The 12,709-nt window shown below is 41.6% G+C and overlaps 1 protein-coding gene across 1 annotated transcript in view; it reads right to left on the bottom strand.

Moving 5' to 3' along the window:
* Positions 1-12,709, bottom strand: part of TRPC7 (transient receptor potential cation channel subfamily C member 7) — a 140,229-nt gene that overhangs the window by 94,246 nt on the left and 33,274 nt on the right. The window contains exon 3 of the mRNA XM_035015043.1: positions 3,662-3,844. Coding sequence (XP_034870934.1) covers positions 3,662-3,844 — 183 coding nt within the window. The remainder of the gene's footprint in view (positions 1-3,661; positions 3,845-12,709) is intronic.

Raw genomic sequence — 12,709 nt, forward strand, 5'->3', positions numbered from 1 at the left:
GTGACTCAGCATGGGGAGAGAAGTCCCCTTACTTCTTCATAAGGCAGCCTTGGCTTCCAAAGGGACCGGAACCTGTTAGGGCTGGGATGGACTGAGATGGGTGCCAGAAGTGTGTTTAGTAACATGAACACGGGCTCTAAGCCAGCACAGTGTGTGTAGTGTACTGCTTCGTCTATACCCACAGGCTGATGGGCCCGATGCTGTGTGAGGCACACTTTTCCCATTCGATTCTTACCATAATCCTATGAAGTGGGTATTATTATCCAAACTTTATAGATGAGACAAGTGAGTTGTACAGAGGCTAAGTGACTTGCTCAAGTGACTCCATTAAGTGGTTAGACCAGGATTAACCTCAGAGGGCACCTTCTGAGCCACTTTTCCAACACTTTCTTCTAAACACAACGATTAACATCGCAGATGACACATCTGCCTGGGTTTTGGGGGAGGCTGAGCTACTCTCTTAAAACAGAAGTCATGGAGAACAACCATATCCTCACAAGGCCTTTTGTCTTTTCTGGAAGGATTTTAGACGATAATGACAATGTCCTTACCAAGGGGAAGTTTCTAGCATTTTCTAGGGAGAAGACAAAGGACAAGCTAGGGAATATCTCTGGAAATAGAAAGACCCCCCACCCCCCAGTTACAAGGAAGGGGGACATCACTGAATCACAGCAATGATGCTTCCCTATGGAACTCCAGAGAACTTTACAGTTTGCAGAGCATTTCCTCTCATATGAATTCATTTGAAGGTTCACAGAAAATGGAAGCAGAAGCTTATATGCTCATTTTGCAGATGGGGATGAGACTCAGAGCTTCAAAGACTTGCCCAAGACCACATGGGTAGTAAGTGAAAGAATCATGCTAAAGATCTGGTTTCCTGACACCTACTTCATGATTCTTTTCTTTTTACCAGGTGGTCCCTTGTGCAATAGTGGGATAATTGTCTTGAGCTAATGGAGGCTGACATTATGACTGAGCCAGCCAGACGACCAGACATTAGTGTGGTGCCTGAAGAGAGGCAGACATTCAGGTGAAGGACCTGATCCAGGGCTCATTACCAGCAAGGGTGGCACCCACTTCATTTACATCTGTGTGTTTCATGGCTCATATAGGCTGATTCTACATTAGAGTTACCCAAAGACTTTTACATGGAAAACGAGTTTCATCAATCTTCTGTGAGAAAGAGTTCTGTGGTCAAATAATACATATTGTACCCTTTTTCTTTTAATTGGAGGAGCAATGCATGTTAAAGCTCTGTAATGTCTTTAAGCAAAGAAATCTGTTTGACTCTACTTAATTCAAGATCTCCAAATTTATTTGAACAAAACACCATTTTTTAAGGTCTTACTTAGTAGCGGCCCATGAAACTGCCAAGAACAACTAATTTGCTTTAATTACTGAATTAATGGTTTGATTTGATATCATGTGGGCAGAGACCTAGGAATTTTTTATGGTTCTATATTCCAGCCTTAAAGCTATTGTATATATCAGGTGTAAAGGCAATGTATTTATAAATAGGCTTTGATGCTAGTCATTTCATAACTCAATGACCCAGGGTTAGATTGTGCCCCTGGAAGCGTGCTAAAGTTCGTAAATTAAAAATGAAATCTCATTATAATATTAATACATCTTTTCTTATTAATACATCTTTTTAATATTAGGTGTTTTCACTATAATTCATGATAGAATAAATGTCAAGGAAAACTCTGTGTCTGTCTGCTGTTACATAATGATAAACATGGTCTGAGAGAATTTACCCATTGGAGGTCTTTAAAATGAGCAAGGCTGACTTTTTATGCAGGTTGTTTATCATCTTCCCACCTATGGATTGCTGCAGACACTTGACATTCATGAGGGATATTTCCTGAGACCTTTATGACTCTCCTAATTGGCAAATATCACTAAATAATTTCCCTCATAAAACCTTTTTATTGTGTCCCGAACTGTCATGTTCATGGAGTACTCTACTTTCTCTTCTCATTCATCACTGGGGCTGTTTTGTACTTAGTGGTTGACAACAAGAGGGAACACGTAGCTATGAGGTGGTGGCCAGACTTCTGGACTAGCTGACTGATCTACCCTCACTGACAGTGTTGCTAAGAGGTTTGGATTTGTTTCAGAAAAATGGTGAATGCTTGCATTTTATGGGCCATTAGAATTGCTCATGAATAGCTGAAACTGCAAATATAAATTTGCTGATGCCAAGCATCTCCTGTTCTTTGGGTTTTCAAAGACATCTTCACCTCCACGCTGTGCTCCTTCCCTGTGCTGGGAGGCAGGAGGGTACTCCGGCTTTGGGAAGGAAGGAAATACTTGTGGTTCTGGAAACTTAAGCTCATCTTTACCACTGCTAAACAGTCTCCATAGCAGGGTTTGTGTGAACTCCAAGGCCATGGGTATCTCAGCAGCTTCTGGGTTAGAATGCTGTGCTTTGATGAAAAGCCTCATTGAGCTCTTGGGGTTGCTGAAAAAATGAGAGTTTTCCTGAGCCAAGAAAATAGGGTTGTACTTGAAGCTATAGCCTGCTCCCTCTCTTTTCATAGCCCTATGCTTTTGAATGGTAATCAAAGGCCCCATTTCCTATGATTTGTCCACTTTGCCTTTGGGACCCAGAGTCTTCAGATAAAGCTATTTTTCTTAGATTTTTTTATTATTATTAAAAGTAAGAGGGCAGGAAGATTTTTTCAAACTTGGAAGCTCTCACTAGATGAATTCTACAAATATATGTGGTTTGTTGAAGGATGGTTCCCTCCACGCAAATTGAGAAAAGTACGAGGAGAAGTGTCCAGAGGTCAGTTTGGGGGCATTGAAAATACCCCCAGTATTGACCCTGTGAAATAGCTGGAAAAAAATAAAAAGCTTTAAAGGCTGATCACCCATTTTGCTTATGTGCAAAGCACAGTGATATTGAAACACATGGATCTTTGGAGCTCTGCTGTTTTCATCAGGATGGATGACATCATCTAATATAAGAGCAGATTCTAAAGAATCCAGAATACATCCAAAGTGGAGACATAATTGACTTTTGCTGCTTAGGACTTCAATCTGACTAGCCACTGTGGGCCTGAGGGCTACTGGGTGCCAGTGGCCATTAAAGACACCTTGAGGTTGAGTGAGGAGGTGGGACGAGCTTACTCCTGTGACAAGTCTCCTTGAGCTTCCTACTAAGTACTTGCATAAGACTTTAGAGTGAAATTCCTCTAAGGCTCCCAGACCCATGGATCCCACAAAGCCTCCAAACTAAAACATTTTCTACACAACAAGTCCCCAGGCACACAGAACTCAATCAGTGTTATTGACAGACCGGAGTGATGTGTTTCTCGTGAAAACTGGGGAATTGGCCTCCTCGCTGGGATGTCAGGTCACGTTGTCCCTGCCAGTTGTTTGGAGGCTGAAAATCTCCTCTTTTGTTTTCCAGGCTGAAAGCCTGTTCCTGGAATTATAGTCATGCTACCTTTCTCTTGGTGGGCTGGGGAGTGAAGGGAGGGGTTCGCTGAGGAGCTCTGAGCAGTCCTGCAAGGCTGGCCATTCTTTGTCTAGAGAGTAGTTGGGTGATTGGTGTTTTCATGGTCACCTTGTGGGAACGTAAAATATGCATGAGCCCAAAGCGAGGCCAGCCACCCTGCAAGGCAAGAAGGCCTGGAGAGGTGGGGAAGCTTACCTTCTTGACTTCATATTTAATGGCGAGTTTGATCCGGCTCAGACTTGGACGGTGGTGGTCGGACCAGACTTGGAAGTTCACATCACCATTTAAAATCGCTTCCACCTCTTCCGTGTCTCGGCATAGGTCCAGCACGCCCACCACAAAATCCTTGCATTGCATAGATAACTTCCTGTAATCGTTCTAACAGAATAAAGAGAAATCAGGGGTATGTCACAGGAGGCCCACAGATCGGCTTGCCCAGCACAGCAGCGTGGATCAGTAACTGTCCACCAAGTGTGTGCTTACGGAGAACATTGGAACCAGGGCTGCACTGTGTCCAGAAGGCACAGCAGCCTAGAGGGCCTCTTCTAGGGATTGGTCATGGTGGGCTCCGCGGGCGCCACCTGCATCTGAGTCACCGTGGGTGCATGCTAGAGCTGCAGATTCCCAGGGCCTCTCACAGACTGACTGAGTCAGAATTCCTGTGGAGGATGCCCAGGCTTTGTCCTTTCACCTTGTTCTCTAAGTGATTCTGATGGCTGCTACACCCATCCTGGCTCTTTCAAAGCAGCAGTTCTTTGTGCCCAGTTCTGAGAGAGGGGGTGATAAAGAAATGAACTTGGAGACTGGAAATAACCCTTCACTCATTTACCACCCATATAGAGTGGTAACTGTTCTATACAGGAAGTTTACTGGAAAGATATGGCTGATAGGCTAAAACTGGAAAAAAAAAATGTACACAGGTGTACTTTCTTTTTAGGTGCTGGAAAATCTGCTTGTAAATGATAAATTTAAAAATCAAATGTAATTTAAATCTAACAGGATCCTTTCTCACCACACATCCTTTTGTATGGCAAATTTTGGCTCCTTAAATTACTTGCCTGTTGAATAAACATTTTTAGACCTTGACCTTTGTTTTGTTTTGTTTTGTTTTTTAATGAGTTGCCTCTGGAGTCCTCTGTTCTCTTCCCTAGGCATACCTTTCAGAATTATCTTTGAGAGGCTGCAATTCCTTTCTGAGTGACATGCCAGCTTCCCTCTCCCCCAAGCAGATTGCTTCAGTTCCAGACAATGATCCAACATGTTGGACAAAAAAATGTTTCGGGTCACCCTCATACCACTACTCCCCCAAAATATTTTCCTCTAGAGGTTTCTTTGTTAGTTTCTTAGTTGAAACAAGTCTATTCAGAAAGGACACCGAGAGCCAAATGTCACTTGTAATGTTAATGTCAACAGCCTTCAGACTGGTAGATAGTGGTTGGTAAATAGGAATGCAGGTTTGCTTTTCCAGAATTTGGATTCCTGAGTAAATAGGTGGGAGCCTGGCAAACTGTAGAAGCTTGGCCATTTTTCCGAATTAGTGATTCTTGTCTCCTTCCAGCACTACTGCGTCAGGATGTCACTGTGTATTAGAGAAAGAGGATGGTAAGTGTTTGTTTGCTAGGAAGAGGACCAAGAAAATGTTTTCTGACAGGAGTGGCCACCCTTCATTTTTATATATAATTTAAGGAGAGGAAGGGAAATTCTGGGTAAGAAGATGACTGTTCAGCTCAGGCAGACTGTCATGGAGAAAAATTCAGTGAAGATGCTTGGAGTCTTCTAGGTTTTGACACAGAACTGGGTGGTGAGATGAAGAGCTGTATTCTATGCTCCTCCATCCTTAACACCCCTCCCTCCCAACTTCCCTCCCTCTATTCCTTCTCTCCCTCCTTGTTGAGGGCCTACAATATACTAGGCAATGAAAAATTGGCAATGAAAAGGGTAAATGTGGTCTCTGAGTAGTGTGGGGGTAGAGGCTAGGGATCCACTGTCTGGATTGCATAACAGTAATGCTAGGTAAAACTTGCTCACGGCATATTCCAGATAGGATATTCTGAGAGCCCTGATGAACCAGGGGTGAGAAACTCAAGGGACTGGGCTCAGCAAAAGGGACCTGTTCAACTCTGGCAGTCCTGCTGCTGCAACCCAGGGGTCCTAAGCCTCTGGCCCCCACTCCGTCACCTTTCTTGTCTCTGTCTCGAGAAGAAGGAGTCTGTGAATATTGTTGCCTATTCTTGGTAAGACAGACACTTCCCTGCTAGTTAGACATGACCTCATCCCTTGGTAGAAACTCCTGCCTAGAGCTGAGTGCATGGATAGATGCAGAAAAGAAGTGGAAAGGGCCTGACCCAGTCCATGGCCCAAGCTCCCCATGCTAGGAACATCAGATTGTACTGCCCTAGAGCATCTGCACGTTTCTGGGCTCAGCACAGTTCAGCACACAAGATACCATCCTGAGATTTTAGCTTCCCTGGGCTCTTTCAGCTAGCTTGGCCATAAAAAGGGGGGCCCACCAGACAGAGCAGCCAAAGCATGTAGTTTGCTTTTGCCTTCTGCGTTAGACAGAGTCTGGGAGGCAACAAACCTGGTGTATGCAGATAGCTGGAAGAGTCAGAGAGAACCTGGGCCTGCCGGGAAGACAAAGATGACATGGATAAGGACAGCTGCAGGTGGTGGGGTTGGCCATGGCCAGGCCCAGGCTTACCAGAGAGGACCACAGGTGAATGTCTCTAGGGAATTAGGATGATTGTGATTTATTGGGTCAACCCTGAGCTTGGTAAGCCTTCTGGGTCATACTCTCCCAACTTTAGTTGGAGGTAGATGAGACACACACCCAGGCGTTCACAAGTACCCTTTTAAAAATAATTTAATTTTCTGCAAGTTAAAGTCTGGCAGTCCCAATGGGTGACAGATGTTCTGCCTGCAACATCTCACTTAATCCTTATAAAAATCTCATGATGGAAGGACTGTCAGCATTTCCCACTTAAAAATGAGGAAACTGAGACCCAGAGAGAGAAGCAAACAGGCTGAATCCACTTTTCCTTCTATTTGTAACTTACTCATGTCTGGATCACTCTTAACTTCCCTGAAGATTTCAGCCCCTGTCTCACTGCCACTCTCCCAACATTGCTGTTGTTATTCGTGGTGGTTTCAATATCCAGGAACATGACCCTCCCATTACTCTGCCCTCTCATTTCCTTGACAGTGTCTTTCCTAGTGACCTTCTCCTCAACTCTTAACTCAGCCACTCTTACTTATTCGTCATAACCACAGCTCCTTCATGACCCCACCTTCAACTCTCCCCACTCTGACCACCGCCTTTCATATGTTGAGCTCACTCCCTCTGGGACCCCAATCCCAGCAATCCTTTGATTCTACCAGAGCTACAAGGCTTTGATTATACCTCCCTTTTACTGGTTTTCATTCCCTTTAGGGGCCTCTCTCCCTCTTTGCAGTGCTTATCCTTCATGGCAATTGCTAAAATCATTCCTATACATATCATCAACTCTCTTGTCCTCCTCTTATTTCATCCTTCTTGCTGGACAAAAGCCTGACCTTAGTTGAGTCTAACTCTCCACTGCCCTGTTCCTGCCTCTGCATAGTAAATGTGGCTGCACAACACACAACCGCTCTGATCAGGCATGCTATCAACTACCTCCAACCTCGGGTACCCTCCCTCTCTCCTAACAAGTATTGCAAACCTTCTCCTCTCTTCGGTCTTCTGACACCTCCCCTTCCTCCTAACTCTCAAAGGACGACCTTGTCTCCCATTTTGCTTGGAAAATAGGAGTCATCAGAAGAGAAGCACCACATGCTGACATGCTCACATATTCTACCTTCATGCATCTGCATTCATGGACTACTCCCTCTTTTTGCTGTGGATGAAGTGTTCTTGCTCCCATCTAAGGCCGTCTCCTCCATTTTGGTGCTGGATATCAGCCCCTGATGCCTACTCAAGCACAGGGCTCCTGGAACCTTCCCTTCTTTCTCCTTCATTGTCAATTTATCCTTTTCCCTATTGGCTCAGTATAAAACATGCTGCTATTCTCTCATCTTAAAAAAGAATTTCTCTTGACCCCACTTTCCTCTCCAATTACAACTACAATTTTCTGTTCCATTTTATAGCAAAGCTCCTCAGTTGAGTTGTCTACACTCATTGTTTCCACTTACCCTCCCGGCATTCTTTCCTATTCCATTCAATAAGACTTTCACACCCACATCCACTTTCTCCACTGAGATTGTTCTTATCAAGGTCACAAGTGACTTTTATGTTCCCAAATCCAGTGGTTGGTTCTCAATCCTCATACTACATGACCTATCAAGAGCTATGACATAGATGATTACTTCCTCCTCTCTGGTACACATTTTTCACTTGGCTTCCAGCCTAATATGCTCTTTTGTGTGTTTTTCTTCCTGAATGACTACTTTTTATATTCTTTCTGGATTTATTCTCTTCTCCTTGATATCTTAATTTTGGAATGCCCCAAAGATGTGCCCGGTCCTTTGAATTCTCCTTTTATCTACTTACACTCATTGCCTTAGTGATCTTATATAAGAGCATTAGATACCATCCATATGCTGATGACTCCAGAAGTTACATTTAGCACATCCTTCTCCTCAACTTGACTCATATATCCACTTGCCAAGTTGATATTTCTACTTGGATGCTAAATTGTCACTTCACACTTAACAGGACTAACTCTGGATCTAGCCTTCTCCACCTTATTTAGTTTCCCCCACCCTTTCACTTGCTTAGGACAAAAAAAAAAAAATCTGTCCTAATTTGCTATAGTGTATTCTCCATATATCAGTTGGAGAGATACTTAGAAAAAGTAGTCAGATCATGGCACTCCCCTGTTCAAACCCGCCAACAGTGTCCCATCCACTCAAAGTAAAAGTGGAGTCGTTATGTCATCCTATAAGGACATGCATTTCTAGCCCCTCCATTCTCCTCCTGATTTTATTTCCTATGGTTCTCTCCTTCCCTCAGTCTACTCCAGCCACTCTCACTTCCTTGCTATTCTCCCAGTACATTCAGCATGGACAAGACCTTTGTACTGGCTATTTTCTTTGCTCGGAATGCTCTTTCTCCAGGATCTCAATGACTAACTTCCACAACTCATTCAAGTCTTTGCTCACATGTCACTTTCTCAGAAGCCTTCCTTGACTGTCTTTTTAAAAAATTGTAATCCTTCTCCATTTGCCATCACCCTATTGTACTTCTTTTTCCTTCATAGTACTATGACCATATGACATCACATACTATATATTTTACCTATTTGTTGTCCCTGTCCTCTCTTGGGTAAGCTTCTCGAGGGTAGGAAACATTGCTGTTTTATTCACAAATAGAGTCTAGAACATGTTTTGAAACGTGATAGACGCTCCATGAATGTTGAGTCAATCAGAGCAGTTTACTTGTCTAAGATAACATAGCTACTAAGTGGTTGAGCCAAGATTCAAAAGAGATAGATCTGACCCCAGTGCTGTGGTCTTTCCTCTCACTGTGTTGCCACTTTGAGCAGGATATTCCCTTCTTAGCACACTGTGGAAACCAGAGGCTTAATTGGGGCTGACTCTCAACTAACTTGGGGAAATAAAGGGTGGGCTGATATACGGAAGTTTGAACACTTAACAGATTCTCTAGGATAGTAAGTTGAGTATACAGGTTTTCAAGTCAGGAGGATCTACAGGGTATTAGTGAAATACATCAGCCAAAGTGAAATAAGTCAGACAAAGACAAGTGAAATAAGTCAGACAAAGACAAATCCCATATGATTTCACTCATATGTGGAATTTAAGAAACAGATGAACCTAGGGGAAGGGAAGGAAAAATAGAACAAGATAAAAACAGAGAGGGAGGCAAACAGTAAGAAACTCTTTTAACTCTAGGAAACAAACTGACGGTTGCTGGAGAGCAGGGAAGGATGGGATAACTGGGTGATGGGCATGAAAGAGGGCACTTGATGTAATGAGCACTGGTGTTGTATGCAACTGATGAATCACTAAATTCTACCTTTGAAACTAATAATACACTATTGGTTAACTAAATTGAGTTTAAATAAAAATTGAAAAGAAAAATAAAACCAGGAGGACCTGGAGTTTGAACTTCTATTTTATTACTTTTAGTTATGGGAAATGGAACAAACTATTCACCTCTTCTGCATCTCAGTTTTTAATCTGTAATAATATACACATCATATAACCATTGGGAGAATCAATACCAAAACAATGTAAAATGCTTAGGGTAGTTAACAATAAATAACACCAATAACAAAATAAGTCAACACCTAAATAAATAAAAATTTATACTAAAGCCTACAAATGGCAATTTAAATCTTTTTATAGTTGACATGAAATGTTACATTAGCTTCAAGTGTACAACATAGTGATTCAACTATGGTTAGGCAATTTTTATTATTGTTACCACTTTATTTTGACCATCGATTTCAAATCTTGACCTTTTGCTCTTTGTGGTTTTTAATTATTGGAGTGAGAGCAAGACTGGCTCATGGGAAAGAAAACATAAAATATGGGAGAAGCCCTTGATTTCTTCTCTCTCTCTCCTTCCAGATCTGATTCATATATCAAAAATATACTCTGAATCTGAATTCACTTTTCTTTAGCTCTGGTGATCACACCAATGCTGTCCTGGTTAGCACCTCCAGGCATACACAGGTTACCATTGTTGAACTTGATTAAGTCTGTAATCTTACCAGTCCCCAAATCAATCTGAATGAATTTGTTCTGCTTGATGAGATCAGCGTTGTGGATAGTGTCAGCATCAGGCATCACTAGATAGTAGATTTCTTGTGTGCCCGCATAGATCTTTCTCATTTTGCACAACTTGCATTTGGTCTCTTCAGGAGTAATCTCATGAACAGTAATACGATTCTTGGTGTCATCGTGAGATGGAGGTTGTCTCCAGTCTTGTCAGTGCTGATGACTTCCATTAAACCAACAATGTGGTTTAAATCAATGTGGACCTTGCCATCCATCTCAGTGAACTGCTATATGCAACTCTTCTCTACTTTCTATTAGGGCATACTCAAGTCTGTCCTTAAAGAAAGTGACAAGGGGGAGCCATTCTTGGCCTGTGGGCACTGATGAATGGACAGAGAGTAAGCATCCCAGTCCATTTGTCCAGATTCAACTCTTTGAAGCTGCATTGTGTTACAATGGCTCTTTGGGACCATGAGCTGTGGCTGTGCTGGGCAGGAACCAAGAGGCCCTAGAGTTTTGAGTTTTCCAGAATGTCATATTAAGGGAATCATATATTATGTAACCTTTTGAGACTGGCTTCTTTTACTCAGTATGATTCCTTTGAGATTCATCCATGTTGCATTATCAGTAATTCATTTCTTTTTATTCCACATTCACTGCCTATACATGTCAGTTTGTTTATACATTCACTCAGGGAAGGACATGTGGGTGCTCCTAGTTTTTGGCAGTTATGAATAATGCTTCTATAAACATTCCTGTACAATTCTTGTGTGAAGATAAACTTTCAGTTCTTTAAGGTAAATAGGAGTGGGATTGTTGGCTATATGGTAAGTGGTAACTCGGATAAGTTACTCAGTTTTTGGAATGGATACTATTTTACATTACCACCAATGAATTATGAGAGTTCCAGCTCATCCATATTCTTACCAGAGCTTGGTATGGTCAGTTTATTTTCTGTGTAGTGGTATCTCATTTAATTTGCATCCCCTAATGGCTAATATGTTGAGCATCTTTTTATGTGCTTTTTTGCCATCATTGTATCTTTTTGGTGAAGTGTCTGTTCAAATCTTTTCCATTTTTTAAATTGAGTTTATTTTCTTATTATTGAGTTTTGAGAATTCTTATATATATTCTGGATACAATTCTTTTATAAGAGGGTTTGTGAATATTTTCTCAGAGTCTGTGACTTATAGTTTCATTCTTTTACTGTCATCTTTCAAAAAACAAATTTTAAATTTATCATTTTTTCTTTTTTTCTAAAGATTTTATTCATTTATTTGACAGAGAGAGACACAGCGAGAGAGCGAACACAAGCAGGGGGAGTGGGAGAGGGAGAAGCAGGCTTCCCGCTGAGCAGGGAGCCCAATGTGGAGCTCAATCCCAGGACTCTGGGACCATGACCTGAGCCGAAGGCAGACGCTTAACAACTGAGCCACCCAGGCGCCCCTCATTTTTTTTCTTTTATGATTATGCTTCTGGTGTTAGAGCTAAGGAATCTTTTTTTTTTTTTAATTTTATTTATTTATTTGAGAGAGAGAGGAGACAGAGAGCACAAGTTGGGGAGAGGGGCAGAGGGAGAAGGAGAAGCAGACTCCCCGCTGAGCAGGGAGCCTGATGCAGGGCTTGAACCCAGGATCCTGGGATCATGACCTGAGCTGAGGGCAGACACTTAAGTGGCTGAGCCACCCAGGTGCCCCAACTAAGCAATGTTTTCTTAGACACAGTGTGTTCTCCTCTGTCTTGCTCTAGAAGCTTTATAGTTTAGGTTTTATATTCAGATCTATGAACCGTTTTGTGTTAACTTTTACATAAGGTGTAAGGTTTAGGTCAAGATTTCTTTTACTGCACATAGGTATTCAGCCTTTCCAGCTTCATCTGTTCAAATATTCTTTCTCCATTGAGTTGCTTTTGCATGGCTGTCAAAACTCATTGATCATATTTGTGTGGGTTTATTTCTGTGCTCTCTATTCTCTTTCCTTGACTTTGTATCTATTATTTCACTAGTATTTAGTGTTTGTATTTTTTGGCTTTATATTGTCTGAAAATGAGGTATGTTGAGTCCTTCAGGTTCATCATTCTATTTCAAATTGTTTTAGCTTTTTCTCCTTCCTTTCCTTTTCATATACATGTTTGAATAAGCTTGTTCATATCTACCAGAAGTTCTGCTGGGAGTTTTACTTGAATTGTGTTAAGTCTATAGATCAGTTTGGGGAAAACTGACATCTTAACTATATTGAGTCTTTGAACCGTGAACATGTTCTGTTTCTCCATTATTTAGGTCTTCCTTCACTTCTTTCCTTAGTGCTTTATAGCTTTTGACGTATAGATTCTACATTTGTTTTATAAGAATTTTATCTAAGTATTTTTTTTAGCTATTGGAAATATTTTTTTAAATGTTTAGTTTCTAATTGTTCATTACTGTGTATAGAGATATGATTGATTTTTCTGTGTTGACATTATATCCTGTGCCCTGGCTAAACGTATTTATTGGTGCTTTGTAGATTCTCTGATTTTCTACATAGACAA

The sequence above is a fragment of the Mirounga leonina genome, unplaced genomic scaffold (genome assembly GCF_011800145.1).
Source record: "Mirounga leonina isolate KUSES-001 unplaced genomic scaffold, KU_Mleo_1.0 Mir_168, whole genome shotgun sequence".
Classification (NCBI taxonomy): domain Eukaryota; kingdom Metazoa; phylum Chordata; class Mammalia; order Carnivora; family Phocidae; genus Mirounga; species Mirounga leonina.